The 15,941-nt window shown below is 34.3% G+C and overlaps 1 protein-coding gene across 4 annotated transcripts in view; it reads left to right on the top strand.

Annotated features, from left to right (window-relative positions):
* Ptbp2 (polypyrimidine tract binding protein 2) overlaps positions 1–15,941 on the top strand; it is a 65,881-nt gene that overhangs the window by 36,927 nt on the left and 13,013 nt on the right. For all 4 annotated transcript variants that reach the window (XM_028880090.2, XM_028880089.2, XM_028880087.2 and 1 more), the window contains exons 6-8: positions 404–568; positions 654–764; positions 8,685–8,880. In XM_028880090.2, the coding sequence (XP_028735923.1) occupies positions 404–568; positions 654–764; positions 8,685–8,880 (472 nt within the window). The remainder of the gene's footprint in view (positions 1–403; positions 569–653; positions 765–8,684; positions 8,881–15,941) is intronic.

Below are 15,941 nucleotides of genomic sequence, written 5' to 3'. Positions count from 1 at the left end.
ATTAATATAAAAAAATAATTGCTTTTAATCCCCAGTATCCAATTGCTAAGTTCATATTAGATATAATAAGGTTAATGATAATTTTTGTGAAAGATCACTAGTAGTCCCTTTCCTGCAGTGTACCTGTTTCATAGAGTGTGAATAATATGGAGTTAAAGTTTTGTAATTCTGAGTTTGTCTTTAAATGGTCTCTGGTTGTAAATATCTATCCAGGTGTGGTTTTTTTTTCCCCAAAATAAATGGCATTGCCTATCTGTGTCAGCATTGGTGCCAAAGTGCTTAGGTGACTATGTTGAAACACATACAGTATAATACTTAAAGTATAAAGAGATAGTATAATATGTAACAAAATGCAAGTGAAAATAATGGCTAAGCTGCTAACCTCCTTGTCTGTCAATTTCAGCGTGCTCAAGCAGTTCTTCAAGCTGTGACAGCTGTCCAGACAGCAAATACACCTCTTAGTGGCACCACAGTCAGTGAGAGTGCGGTGACTCCAGCCCAGAGTCCAGTACTTAGAATAATTATTGACAATATGTACTACCCTGTAACACTTGATGTCCTTCACCAAGTAAGTAGTGTAATTTGCATACTTGCTTAGAACTTGAAGAAATACTATAGTTGGTAATAATGCTTTGATTCAAATGTTTTCACAGATATTTTCTAAGTTTGGTGCTGTATTGAAGATAATCACATTTACAAAAAATAACCAGTTTCAGGCTTTGCTCCAGTATGGTGATCCAGTAAATGCTCAACAAGCAAAACTAGTAAGTTTGAGCCTCTTGGGATAGTGATGTGTTTTTCATTGACTTTTAGTATTAATTTAACTTAGAATTGACTTTTAAGAATAACTATAGCTGTTATAGTCATCTGTAACAGGCTTGTGTTATATATTTGTGCAATTTGGTACAAAACTCTCCGATGTTGGTAAGACGGTGGGGTTGTGTTATGTGTGCACATAGTGTTATGTACCTTTTGGTAGCGATCTGGTAGTAACTTTTCAAGGTAGTTTAGTTCAGATACTTGGATATAGATGTAGTGCAGACATTCTGATCAGCTCTAGTTATATTGTATCTTACACAGTTTTAAAAGAATTCTTAAGACTTTTTTTAGATTCTTAGTCTGTGCTTTATTCATATCATTCACTTTTTTTTCATTTTTAATTATGGAAGGTAAGAGACTATAGAGAAGTAAAATGACCACTTGTTGTGATGCCATTGGAAACGCATACACATCTTTTGTTCCAAATGCTTAAATCTTTCTGTGTAATTTATTCAATGGTTTTTACTGTTTAACTTCTTTTGGCTTATTATCTCATTTAATTTTTAAACGATTAAAAATTCATATTGACTTTAATGTTACAAAACTTTTAAGTCTGTCTAGTTTATCTAGTCTCAACCTAATTTTTTTTTTTACTTTTTATTCTTTTATTTTCATATTGATCATGTTCTCTACTACCCTGATTCCTTCAGATCAAGATTACCCATGTAAAAGTTGGACCAGTTTTTTGTTTTCATTTCCTTTCACCTCCTGTATCAGATTTGGCCAATAAAAAATACTTCAGATAGCAGCAAAAAGGCTATCTTAGTAATAATGGAATAGTTCTAATATAGCATCTTCTCACTTTAATATAAAACAGTGTTAAGATTTTAAAGAGGTATATTACTTTTTAGCTTTTCAGGTTTTTAGTCTTAACCTACTTGTTCTCAGGTTATATAATCTTATTTCACTATGCTTTTCAGATACCAGTTAACCATTAAAATTTTCTTGTCCAAAATAATTATTCTTCACATGCTTTGCTTCCCAACTTTGGAAAGTTTTTGTTTGTTTGTTTGTTTGTTTGTTTGTTTGTTTGTTTTTGAGACAGGATTTCTCTGTGTAGCCTTTCCTGGAACTCACTACTGTGGCCCAGACTGGCCTGCCTCTGCCTCCCAAGTGCTGGGATTAAAGGCGTGTGCTGCCGCCACCGGCTGGAAAATTTTAATAGTTATTAAGATACCAAAAATTGATGTGGTATGAAATTATACTATTGGAGTGACTAGAAACTGGTTTTGATGGCATTTTTCCACAATGTCAGATGTATTTGTAAATGGTATACATTTTCTTGGTGTGTAATATATATTTGTTTGTTTGTGTCTGTGTGTGTCTCTTAATCTGCCTAATCCAGAGGAAAATATTGACAAAGGATCGATGAACTGGAGTTTGATTAGAATTTATGCTACATTTGTTACAGAGAAAAATAGGTGTTCTGTATATCTTGTCTGAAGTAATCTATAGTTAACATTTAATATCATGATAAAGAACCACAATTGTTATATATATATATATATATATATATATATATATATATATATATATACTTTTGTGCAGATAAGCATCCAGCCATATACATTTGTGATTATTTATATATGCTCAACTAAGGTTTTCACTAAAGAAGATAGAAGTCTAAAGTGAAAATTTTAAAAGTAATACACTTTTTTTTTTTGAGACAAGGTTTCTCTGTGTAGCCCTGGCTGTCCTGGAACTCACTCTGTAGACCAGGCTAACCTCAAACTCACAGAGATCCACCTTCCTCTGCCTCTATGTACTAGGATTAAAGGCGTGGGCCCCAACTGCCCAGCTGAGTAATAAACTTTCTTAAGTATGCATTCTGGTAGCTGAACCTATTAGAGAAGGAAAAGGGTATTCACTTTCCACACTAACTTGCCCTATTTTCTTGCCATATAAACAACATGGGAAACCTTTTGGTGATTCTAGCAATCTACATTCTTCATGCCTTCAATGGTGTACGTAGAGAATATTACATACTATTACATCATCTGATAGTTGAAAATGCTTTACATTTTGTTGGTGTGATCAGAAAGTAGTCATTCATGGGGAAATCTTTTCACATTCTTTTAGTCAGTAGTACTCCGTTTTACACAGTATCAGAGTTTATACTTTACTGTGCCTCTCCTCACCCTCCTGTGTCACAGGTTTTTAAAATGTCAGATGATTATTCTAGTAGTTTCTAGCAAAATCTGATACTTATACCTGTCTTTCTAATAAAAGGCATATTTCAGCACTTTTCTAAAATCAGTGAAGAACAGATCCATAGATCTCATTCTTTGCTACCTCAGGCTGTATTAGTAATAATGCCATAATTGTCTTATCTACTTTGACTTTTATTTTTTCATTTCAACTGCTTAATCACCAGGATTTCAAATGCGCTTGCTTCTAGTGAATTTACTTCAGATCTTGCTGATTCTACTGTTCTACATGTCTCTGTATCCACCATCCTTTCTTCCTGTTTTCCTTTGTAATCAGACTTCTTAAGAAAGCTGTTTGCTGCTTATATCTTTTCTATCCTCCTGATTTCTCTGTCTACTGTAATTTGGTTTCATCCCTGTTTACCCAAACTACCCTTCAACTGTTAGCACTGGTCATTAGAGTAGTTCAGTTTCAGTAGTAGTTTTCAGTCTTTGTCTTGCTTAACCTTTAGGTAATACTGTATACTGTGAACCCCACCTTTCTTAGTTTTTTGTTTTTTCCCTCTGGTATCTGACACTTCTTACCTAGATTTCTCCTACCTTTCCAGCTCTCTTTTCCCCTTCGCATACCCCACTTCTGTTTGGCAGACGTCTATTCACACAACTTAGTTATATCAATGCTTACATTAGCTTCTGTAGCTCAGAACTTCAAGACCCAGACTAGGACTCTAGCCAGTCATTGTATACTTTCAAACTTAGAATGTTCAGTGCAGCTTCTGATTCCTTGTATTCCCTGTGTCTCATCGCACAAGATGCCAGCATTGTTCTCATTAACAAGCCTCATAAAAATTCCTCAATTTTTGTTCAGTGTGTCCTTCAACTGTTTCCATCCTAAACAGGTGTAGCTCAAAATCCTTTTTTCTGTTTTTTTTTTTTTTTTTTTTTTTTTTTAACTTGCACTAATGTGCAAAATCATTTGTAGCTATAGTTTACTTAGTGCTGATGTTGATAGAATGTTTTGTGTGTTTAAAAACAAGGCATATATTTTCTCTCTGGTTTTAATTATACGTACAGCCTTCATTACAGCATTTTCATACCTGTATATAATGTATTTTAATCATACTCACCCATTCTTACTACCCTTTCTTGTTCCTCTATCATTCCTGTTTATCCCTTTCCTCTTCCATACTAGTCCCCTTTCTACTTCATGTCAATCTTCTTGTGTGTGTGCATTCGAGAGCATGTATGTTCCATGTGTGAGTATCTTATGGTCACTTACAGGAGTATGTGTGAAGGGTTATTTACAGTAACAAGGGCCTTAATTTCTTTTCTAGTTTGTGAACAGACACCATGACCAGGACAACTTGTAGAAGACTTTACTGAAAACTTTTAGTTCCAGAGGATTAGCGTAGAGTCCGTGACCATCATGGCAGGGAGCATGCAGCAAGGAAGGCAGGTGTGATACTGGGGCACAAAGCAGAGAGAGTTAACTGGGAATGGCATGTGCTTTTGAAACAAAACATGAGCCTGTGAGGGCCCTTCTCACTCAAACCACCACCGGGGGCAACTTCAGTACCTACACTACTGAAGATGTCTTTTCTTAGTAATCATAAGTGCCTGTAGATTCTCCTTTCTCTTTGATAGAATGTTGGCAGGTTCAATCTCATACAGATCTTGTGCAAATAATTGCAGATACTGAGTGCTCAATAATGCAAGGCCATGTCATGCCCAGAAGACAGTTTTCATAACACTCTACCCCTTCAACTGGCTCTTATATCTTGTGATGGTCCCTGAGCCTTGGAGAGAATGATTTTGTTATTTAATGCTGAGCACTTGTGTGTGCAGTAACTGCTCCTTACTGCCAAAAGAAGCTTCTTTAAGCCATAGGTGACAGTAAAATACTTAGGTGACATTAAAAAATACTTAGAAGACAGTTAGAGAATAGCATGTCCATTTGGTACTGACAGAATTTTTGACACAAATTCATTTTATGCAGAATGAACTGAGCTACTGGTCCTTTACCAAAAGTCAGAGTAGCATTGGTCTGGTCTAAGCCATCAAGACATCATCCTCTTGCAAATCTCTACTTCAGTGTCGGTGGTTTTCTGCTGAAACCCACCAGTTCAAGATCGTATGCCATTCCCAGTATTTTTTCACAGACTACATGATGATATCAACTTAGATTACTTACACTCCTAATGTCCTTCAGTGACTACCTTTTGTCCTTAGGATAAAGCCTGTAGTCATTAGCATGGTTTAGGAGATTAAATGGCCTCTTATTTCTCAGGTCTCTTTTCCTCCTTTTTTATCTATGTTAGACTCTTTAAATACTGTGTAGGTGTGCATTCTCTGATCTTGGAGGCTTACAGTTGCTATTCCGTTTGCTAATACTTCTTTTTATCTTTTACACAACTTCAACTGTTTTTTTGTTTGTTTTAACCAAATTGCAGCTTAGAAATTTCTTCATGGAGAACTCTTCCCATATTGTACTTTTAATTAGATTAGCTCTTCATAATTATTTTTGTTTTGTTTTGTTTTGTTTATCGAGACAGGGTTTCTCTGTGTAGTTTTGGCTCCTGTCCTGGAGCTCACTTGGTAGCCCAGGCTGGCCTCGAACTCACAGAGATCCGCCTGCCTCTGCGTCCTGAGTGCTGGGAGTGCCCACCACCGCCCGGCTTCGTAATTATTTCTTAGAGGACTGTTTTTCCATTAGTATGAGTAGATACTGTGTCCACTTTGTTCTTTGCTGTATTTATTGAGCATTGACATTTATGGTGATAAACTGAAATAACAACAATCCTAGTTATCATAAAGTAAATGGTCTTCATAATTTTGTAAGGAAACTCATGGAGTATACTGGGAAAAGCAAAGATACTCTTTCCGTTGGCTTCCTAAGAACAGTTTTAAAACTGGAGTGAATAACACTGATTGATGCATGTAAATACCCTTTTAAATAGCAAGATATATGATAGAATCTTCTTTTTACTTGGGCCTTTAAAGGTGGTTTTTTTGTATCTAAGTTATAATACCAGTGCATGAGTAGCAACTGTCCTTTTGTTTTTCTTAGAAATAGCTTCTCATGAACATGTCTTCCTTGTAGACACTAGATCATGGTGCTGTGTCTTCTAGAATCTTCTCATACTTGTGGGTTACATTTCAGCTTTATTAAGACAGCAACAGTAAAACTGAGATGATTGTAGCACTAAGATCATGTCCCTCAGTCCTTCTTACAAAGAACTTACTGTTTTATGTAGATGTTTTGATAGACCTAATGTGATCATACTTTGTGGGCAGTTTGCTTAAACTTGCTTAATACTTCTTTTCAGTTTATAACATTATGCATTCCACCTTTCTTAAAAATTCATAATGGATCAGTTTTAAAGAATTATACATAATCTACTAGTGCAGAGTTTTGTCGCAGATAGTTGATTTGAATTAATTATTGTTAAAAGCCCTATTTTATATTCTTGATGAGTAACTTTTTTCCTCACTTGGTAACAACTGGACAGTAAGTAATCAGAGAACCTGGAGTAAACTTTTAGAGCCTTCCTAAAGCACCTGCTAACTCTGATGCCCAACAGTTTCTCATTAAAACTTATGTACAAATAGTGCACATGGAAGTGTCTGCCTATTTCATTGTACTGTTGTTATACATTCTATGTTTTAACAATTTAATTTCATTTCGATGCTTGTGTTTCATCTATAAATTTTAATTTTCTGTGGCAAATTTTTCCTGATTATTTTTGCTTAGTATCTAAACTTTTACTAGAAGTAGGAACATTTGAGAGTCTTTGCTTGCTACACATTATCTTGAACTTTAACTGCCAGTAATCTTTGCTCAAGCCAGATCATTGCATTCCTGAAGGCTGCACCACAGGACGGGTTTGTGTATCACTTCTTTCTTGGATTGTAAATTCAGCTTGAAATGAAGCTTGCATAATTTTTTTTTAATATGAATTTTCTTCCTCTCTTACTTATAGTCACTTTACTTTGGGCACCTTTTGATTGCTTTTTTGCACTTCTTTGTTGTCTACAATTATAATTTAAATTTTGCCTGGGCGTTTCTCCACCTCTTACCAGTCTATGTGTAACTGTGTATCTTTTACCTGCTTACAGATATTTTCTAAAAGTTAAAATTGAGAATATCAAAGGTTTCTACAGGGTATTGAAACAATTGCTACATTGATTGTGGATAATTTGGAACTCTATCTTAATATTGCTTTAATTTAAAATAATGCTTCAGAAGTCCTTAGATTTGTAGATTTGGTAATTTCTATCAGTACTGTTAGCATTAACCTAGGGATGGTGATTCAAGCCAGCTCTTCTCGTGACATTTTCTCTTTAATAATAATCTAATAGTTACAGTGCTCTCTGGTAATATTTAAATGTTTACCTAAGAGTAAAATTTGGCTACTCATCTACTAGTAGACATTTGCAACACTGATATTAATGCCATTCAGACTGCATAGAAATCACAAATTCTGTCACCTGGCTCACATTCTCCCTACAGTAATGCCTTTACTGTAAACGAATACCTATTTTTAATGTGTTATTTGCCTCCATGGGAGGATATTGGATTATTTTACATTAAATTGTTGATAAAGTTGATATATTTGGTGTCTACTTTTATGTGGTATAGACTTTTTATGTGATTGATTTGCTTGATCCAAATGTAATTTGTCATAATGTGTATGAAATGCCTTTAAGTTAGTTTTCACCAGCCCTGTGATCTTCTGATGATGAATTTTTTGCTGCTTTTCAGATCAGTAGTCGTAAAATTTCTGTAGATTGAGGAGACAGAATTATTTTTCTAGAGAGTGATAATATTTTAATGTTTTGAATGAATTCCAAACTTTATATACTTTATACACCTCACCAACTATAGTTTACTTTTTCCATTAATAAGACATTTTCATTCTTTTAATGAAAATTAACTCACTGTTCCCATTTACAGTTTGTTTCTATATACACCTTATTAGACTTGTTAGATTGATATACAACAGCAATAAATCATAATAATAATAGTAATAATTCATAATAAACTTTCATGTGTCATCCTTTATTTAATCCCAGCAATAACCCTATAAGTAAGCTTGGTGGCCCTTGTCATTTCTATTACTATACTGATACTCAGGATTAAATAGTGGTCTTAGGGGTGATGTAATTAAGTCTAGGCTTTTAACTCTAGACTTGACGCTCTTTTTATTCCAGAATTTCCTGTAATGACATTGGCTTTTCTAATTTCATCAAGATACTCTAATTCAGGTCAAACAGTTCATCTTATGGAAGTACTTATTTTCACTTCATTTCATGGGAATTGTTACAAATCTTGGGGCTGCATTTATTTGGTATGAGGCAACTTCATACAGTGTGGCATTTGGTTGTAATTGTATCAGTTCATATTAGTGTCATCCTGAATAAAATGTGTGTATAATATATTGTTCAAATGAGTAAATACTATTAGGGCTGACTGTTTGTGTGACTATTACCAGTTTTTTTTTTTAAAGCAGTTTTTTATTTTATTAGAAAGTGTTAGCATTGATGATGAAATGCTATATTTTAGAGTTAAGTCGTATTTCCTACTTAATGAAGGCAGTGAATGATAGAAACTAACACACTTAGAAGTAGCATGGCTTGATGTATGAAATTTTAATCCTTTTCCTATTTTTGCTAATTATCAAATTGCAAATAGCTGATACATTTTATTCACTTTCACAGGCCCTAGATGGTCAAAATATTTATAATGCTTGCTGTACCCTAAGGATTGATTTTTCCAAACTTGTGAATTTGAATGTAAAATACAACAATGATAAAAGTAGGGATTATACTCGACCTGATCTTCCATCTGGAGATGGCCAGCCTGCATTAGACCCAGCTATTGCTGCAGCATTTGCCAAGGAGACATCCCTTTTAGGTATGATTTTTACTGTCTATACCACCTTTCTTCCATTGTTCGGTGGGAAAGTACCTGTTAAACTGCTGTAAGTATAATTAATTTTATATATTAAACCTTAACAAATTATGTTCATATTTTATGAGTTTTGTTTTTGTCTGTTTAGAAGGTTATATGAGTTCTGTTACAAGGAAGCCTTTAACTTGCTATGTATAATTAAAAGTGTATTCTTTTTATCACCTCATTTTGTCCCCATTCAACTCTCCTAAAACGAAAGAAGAAAGACTGGAATGAAAAAGAATGTTAAGTTTATTGAAATATATATGTTTCAGATTTGCTGTCTAAGCCTAAGGCCTTTATGCCTACTTCTTAGGGTTGATCTGATTGTTTTAGCAGTGTGCAGAAACAACAAAGTATTAACATGGGTAAAGTAAGAGAGTGGGCACATGGAGTTTTTAAAAGCATATTGTATCTTAAAATCTTAAAAAATTATAATTGAGGATTTTTCCATAAAATTTGTATTGTTCTTTCTTTAGGCGTTGTTATGGATTTGTGTTACTTATGTAAAAATATAGTGTAAAGATAAGCAGCTAGTAGTTGAGGGACTGAAGATTGGAGAAAAATTTGTAAGTTAGAATAAGCAAACTGATTTATGTGTCAGAATTTAATAGTTTTATTGGATTTGGTATGTTTTGAGGATTTTTATTTTGGAATTTGTAGTATTACCTTTTTTATTTATGTGTGAATATTTTTTCTGTATGTATGTTTGTATACCATATGTGTGCAATGTCTGTAAAGGGCATCAAATACTCTGGAACTGGAGTTTACAGACAATTGTTAGCTCCCATGTGAATTCTAAGCTGAACCCAGGTCCTCTGCAAGAGCAACAAGTGCTCCTAACCACTGAGCCATCTTTATCCCCCACTAATACTATCTTTAATTCAGGATTACTATCTAGAGAGAATCCAAGATTGAGAAAGTAGATCTTAAAATTTTAGTTTATGTCCATCATTTTAAAAAACAGATGTTAAAATACTTACTATAGATATGTAACTTCCACGTCCACTTGTAAATATGTAAAATATTGGTTTGTATGTGAAATGAGTCTAATATTTATTGTTATTTGAAGTCAGTGCTAATGACCACAAAAAAATTGACCCCTTATTTGGTGTCTCTAGCAGAACCATTGCTGCTTATTGTGACTGAATAGTAGATAGCTTTAGGTTGCTGGCAATGTTCCTTACAGAATCTTATTTGCTGTGTGGGTCTGGTTAAAGCCTTATTAATTCATTGTTTAGTGACAAAGTCAAGATTGAGACCATAATAAGTGATAGCTTTTGCTTTTAACTTTTTACTTGACAGAACTTGTACAAAAGAAGAAAAAGGACCTGCAGTTGAGTAGCTTGTGGGTCTTAGGCATTCTCCTAAGTCTTTGACAGGTATATTAGTGAAACCATAAATAGCGAAATAAAGTAGGTAGGGCATAAAGATTTTATAGTCTCTAAGAAAGTTAAAAAATCATTTATCATTTCTTAAAGAAAAAAATTGAGGGTAAAATACCAAAAGATTTCCATTAAAACGTTGTTTATATATAACATGATAGGATTCTAAGAAGCTGTGTGTGTGTGTGTGTGTGTGTGTGTGTGTGTGTGTGTGTGTGTGTGTGTGTGTGTCTTCTGAGTAGAGGCATATTTTGAAGTCATCTGGAATTTTCTGTGGAATGTACAACTCGTATAACTTTTTGTGATCTTAAGGCTCTGGTGAAAAAAGTGTTTTACACACAAATCTTTCATACAATGAACCGAGGATCTGACACAGTTGGTAAAGTGCTTTCTCTGTTGGCATGTACTAAGCATGAATCCCAAGTACCTTGGTAAGAAGCCTTCACAATGATGGCCATTTGTAACCTCAGGGTTAGAGTAGAAAGGGGCGGGAAGAGATGGGAGGATCCCTGGAGCTTATTAATAAGCCAGGTGAGGTCCTGGTTAGATGTGAGGAATTAAGCTTGCTTTACATGTTCTGTCATCTTTACTTGTTTTAATTGTTCTGCATTTGTAAGTGGGCTTTTGACTTTAACTGTTCTCAAATGGTTTTAAAAGTAGGTGAGTATAACTTTCAAAACTTCAGTAATAGCCTGTAAGCTATGATATTCATAAAAGATAGCATTCATGTATTTTGTTCTGTCTTCTGTTATATACATTTTTGGTACAAAATTAAAACCATTTTACCTTTTGTGTTTTAGTGTAATTGCCATTTAACTTTGAACTTTTAAGTAGAAATAATAATTTTAATAATTTATTACAATGGCTATATATATATATATATATATATATATCATTGGTTTTTTTTTTCAAACTGCTGCAGTACATTGAATCTTTGAAAGTGTACATTAAAGTATATTAAAAATGTTACCTTAAATTATTTCCTAAGGCTATATTCCTAGAACTATTGCTAAAAACATTGAAGACTATTGATAGTTTTAAATTTCTTTCTGGAAGATACGTATTAATTTGAAATAACATAAATGGTGAAGAAGGTAGTACTTTTGCCCTGTCAGTACAGCTTTCTTGGTTGAGACGATGTTATGGTGTGGTTTTGTTATTGTTGCTTTTGAATGGGTCATTCACATGGTAATATTTTACAATTTGCATTTATATTTCAATTGTTGTCTTACAATGAATCCTGCATTTCTGTAATCATATCAGTAGTGATCACCGTGGGTTTACTTTTTTTTTCTATTGTGTTTTAAATCAAAGCATTGATACCACAAGTCACATCTCAGCTAACACCACAATATCTCAAAATGTTGTTAACAAAACAATATATCTACCACATCAAGAATTATCTGGTTAATTTAATAGAAACAAGAGTCTCATTAATGTGGTCCAGTCTACAGTCTGGCCTTAGGAATCTATGTAGCACAGAATGCCCTCAAACTCAAAATGTTTTGTTCTTCAGCCTCCTTTATGCCTCTGTCACCCAAACAGGCAGTGGATTTTCGTTCTTTTTTAATTTTTTTTTAAATTGAGAATAGATTTGTTTTTCTCACATAATACATCCTGATTATTTTTTCTTCTCCCTCTATTTATCCCAGTTCCTCTACCCCAATCTGGATCCACTCCCTTTCTGTCTCTCAGTAGAAAGCAAATAGGCTTTTAGGGGATAATAATAAAGTAAAATATAAGATAAGACAAAACTCAACATATCATCATAGGATAAAACAAACAGAAAAAGCTCAAAGAAAAAAAGGCACGCCAAAAAAAACCCCCCAAAACAAAAATAGACACAGGAATTCACTCATTCACATACTCAGGAATCACATAAAAACACAAAACTGAAAACCATAACAAAAGACCTGTAGTATAATAAAATAAATAAAATAAAGTAAAAAAAAAGTGAAAATTTAAAAAAAAAGAGAAAAATAAAAGGCCTTGAAGTGACATTATAAAACAAGGAACTGGAGATACTGTTGTTCGTTTTGGCTGTCTACTGCTGAGCACAAGGCTACCCTTATGAGTAGTTTCCCCAGTAAGACTCCCTTGGAGAAAACTAATTTTCATTTGCAAGAAGTTAACCTATTGGAGATTGCTTCTGGGTTAGGGATAGGAACATGTACAGGGCATATGTTCACATTTGCTTTTAGTTCTAGAACCCCATCTGGTTTAGACACGTGCCGACACTGTGCATGCTGCCTTGTTCTATGTGTGCTGATCCTTCTGGTTTAGAAGGCCTTGCTTCCTTGGTATCCTTCTTCCCCTCTGGCTCTTAACACTTTCTACCAGCCTTCTGAGTTTCCTGAGCCTTGAGCGGTGAGGGATTTGATTGAGGCATCTCTTTTATGGCTGAATGTAAGGTCTCTGACTCTGCGTATTGTCTGGCTGTAGGTCTCTGTATTTGTTCACATCTGCCAGGCAACAGTTTCTTAATGTGACCAAATATCTAACCTACCTTAATTTTTTTTTTTTAAAGTGTATTTATTCATGTTTGGTATTTTTAGGCCGAGTCTTATTATGTAGCTCAGGCTGAATTGCTCTGCCAGTCCCTTCATTTAAAAAAAAAAAAAAAAAAAAAAAAAGTTTTTTTTAAGGGTAGCTTTGTGCAGAACAGGATCTGAAAAAGATACTAGTGATGGTTGTTGTTTCTGTCTCCATAATTCCTTTTCCTACTGTGGCAGTCCTTTATCTCCTTTGCACCAACTTCACTTTTGTTGACTTGATAAAGAAGCCTTAAATTAAGGTTTAAGAAGTTTCTAGTTTTACGTTGTTGCTCTGATTATTTCCTTGTAGTATCATAATTTGTTCCTCTCTCCTCTGTATTTGGGCTTACATATCTCTAAAGAAGACACGTACCATGGGTTCTTTCATGTTTACTGACTTAGTTATACTGGAGATTGATTGTGACTCACGTGGTCACATGAAGCCTTGATTCTATTTTTCTGCTAATGATCTAGTAATGTCTTTCATTAGAGTGAGAGGTTATAAAGATTGCCCACCCTTTGAAAACTTTTCATTAGGTGGTAACAACTAGATTTGTTTTTTTCCTTAATAAGCTAGACTTTTACCTTGTATAATAGTGTGTGCAGAACAGTTCTGGTTTTCCTTTCACTACTCTTGGGTCTGAAGGCAATACTAGAGATTAAACTCAGAACCTCACTCCTTATTAGACATATGCTATGTCACTCAGCTGTATCCCTAGGCCTCTCCGGGCAATAAATTCCTTACTTGCTTTGCTAAAGAAAATAGTTGCTAGACACAGCATTTGCTGTAAATAGTTATGTTCTTACATCAATTTAAGAATGGGTATAAGTGCCAGGCGGTGGTGGTTCACGCCTTTAATCCCAGCACTCGGGAGGCAGAGCCAGGCAGATCTCTGTGAGTTCGAGGCCAGCCTGGTCTACCGAGCAAGATCCAAGACAGGCACCAAAACTACACAGAGAAACCCTGTCTCAAAAAAAAAAAAAAAAAAAAAAAAAAAAAAAAAAAAAAAAAAATGAATGGGTATAAGCACTAATTCTTGCCAGGTTTATGAATTGGTTTTTAATAAATAGCATCTCTCTTATTGTGAATTTTGAGGAAAAAAGAGCCAGGTGTGACTGTGAGCTAGTAAAGTGATAAAAGTTGATAATATTTCGACCTTTTATTTCCCTGGTGGTGCTAGGTTGTAAAGGTGTCCTCTCCTAGCCTGTTCAGTTGAGTTTCATTTCATTATCCATTTTGAGTTACTTTTGTATGAGGAATGAGGCTTAGGACAGTTTGTTGTTATTTTTCAACTAGCAGATTCTCCAAATCCAACCAAGACTGAATGTCTATTGAATCACATTTGTTCTTTTTCAGATAATAATTAGAAATACTGTTTGGATTTATTTTCTTTGTGTGTATGTGTGTATGGTTCATTCATGCTTTCATATTTTTGTCGATACCAAACTGCTTTGGTCCTTCTAGTTCTGTATTAGGTATTAATATAAAAAGCTTTCCATCATTTTGTCATTTTCTTTTTCAAGATAATCTTGGCTGTTTTAGTACCTTTCTGTCAGTCTTCTGTTTTTAAAAAGCATTTCCTGAAATTACATTTGCCAAATGTTTTGCTTTTTTATGATTCTGTAACACCTGCAGAAAAATTTAAACAACTGTTCTGAGACATTATGTTGTATGTGTTGTATTACATATTTTATAACAGCACCGGGAAGGAAAACTGCAAATGCAGACAGTAGCAAATGAGCATTGTAGCAGTGAGTAATCGGGCTGTTCTCATCATTTCCAAATATATATGCTAGTGCCTGAGCTTTCATTTGTGTATGTTTGTTAGTTTGTCCGGGGTTTTGGAGTCCTACTACTTGTAAAGTATCTTCCTGAACCTTTAGTAGAACCAGTGCTTAGAAAGACAGAAATGCTGCTTGTTAGTTTTCTAAGTAAGGCTCCTTTCAATTAATTAAGACAGTGCTGGAATTAAGTACCTTCCTAAAAAGAAGTGCCAGTGAAAAGAGTTGTAGACACATGGATCTTAGGTATAGGTACAAAGATTAGCACTCTCTGTCCTGTCTCTCATTATTTAATTACTGTTTTAAGTTTTGACCCCACTGTTAAATACCTAAATATCCTTTTGGTGACAGTTTCTACCTGCAGAATAACTAGAAAAATACCAGTTTAAAAAATAATGGCTTAAGATTCCACCTCTGTATAAAGTTCTTCATGTCATTTTTTTTGTGGCAGAAACATATGAAATAGAACTACTTAGTGAGTGTTTCAGTCAGCAGTGGACTCATCTCATGAGGATGTTCCTATAAGATTATAATGTAGCTAAGAAATTCTACTGTCTAGTAATACTGTATGTTACAAAGTGCATTATCAAACAGTTGTAATACCCACTGTATAAAGTATACAGTATAGTTATACTGTATAGTTAATGTGAAGTACACAATACTTGATAATGATGGTGAATGGCTTCCTGGCTTATATAGTTGTCATAGCTTTTAAACATTTTAGAAAAGACTCCAGTTACTTACAAAACTTACTATAAGATAATATGTCGTGTTTTTCCAGCAGCAGTCTTAATGCACCTCCTGTTTGTGAGTATGTTTGCGAAAAGATGATCTTAGAAAATGGTGTGGAGTCTTGGTTTATTAACCTGTCTTCTATTTTACTGTAGTTGAATTTTAAAATTCTTAATGTTTAAGTCTTAACTCTTTGAAAACGAAATTGGGGGACAACTGTGGTGACTTGAGTCGATTATCCCAGGAATCAAGAATAGCCTTAATTCCATGACAGTGCACGTTATGGCTAGAAAAGATCTATTAGAATGAAACCAGGCTACAGACATAATTTTAAATTCATCGTGGTCATGAACACCTAAATCCCACTTGGGATTCTGAGGCAGGAGTGTCATGAGTTTCAAGAACTGTCTGGACAGCAAATGAGACCTTGTCCCACCAGAAAAGCAAAATAGAAATTTTGTATTTTTAAAAGTTGACAGCTACAGATGATAATGCATAATATATAGAAAAAGTTTCTAAAGATGCACATAACCTCTATATGCAGTTGAAGATGACAGGTCACTGCCTATGGTAGAAAGTCTTCCAGCAGCTT

Source organism: Peromyscus leucopus, chromosome 6, assembly GCF_004664715.2.
Source record: "Peromyscus leucopus breed LL Stock chromosome 6, UCI_PerLeu_2.1, whole genome shotgun sequence".
Classification (NCBI taxonomy): Eukaryota; Metazoa; Chordata; class Mammalia; order Rodentia; family Cricetidae; genus Peromyscus; species Peromyscus leucopus.
The sequence above is the reverse complement of the archived record's forward strand: the minus strand, read 5'-3'. Positions and strand labels throughout refer to the sequence as shown.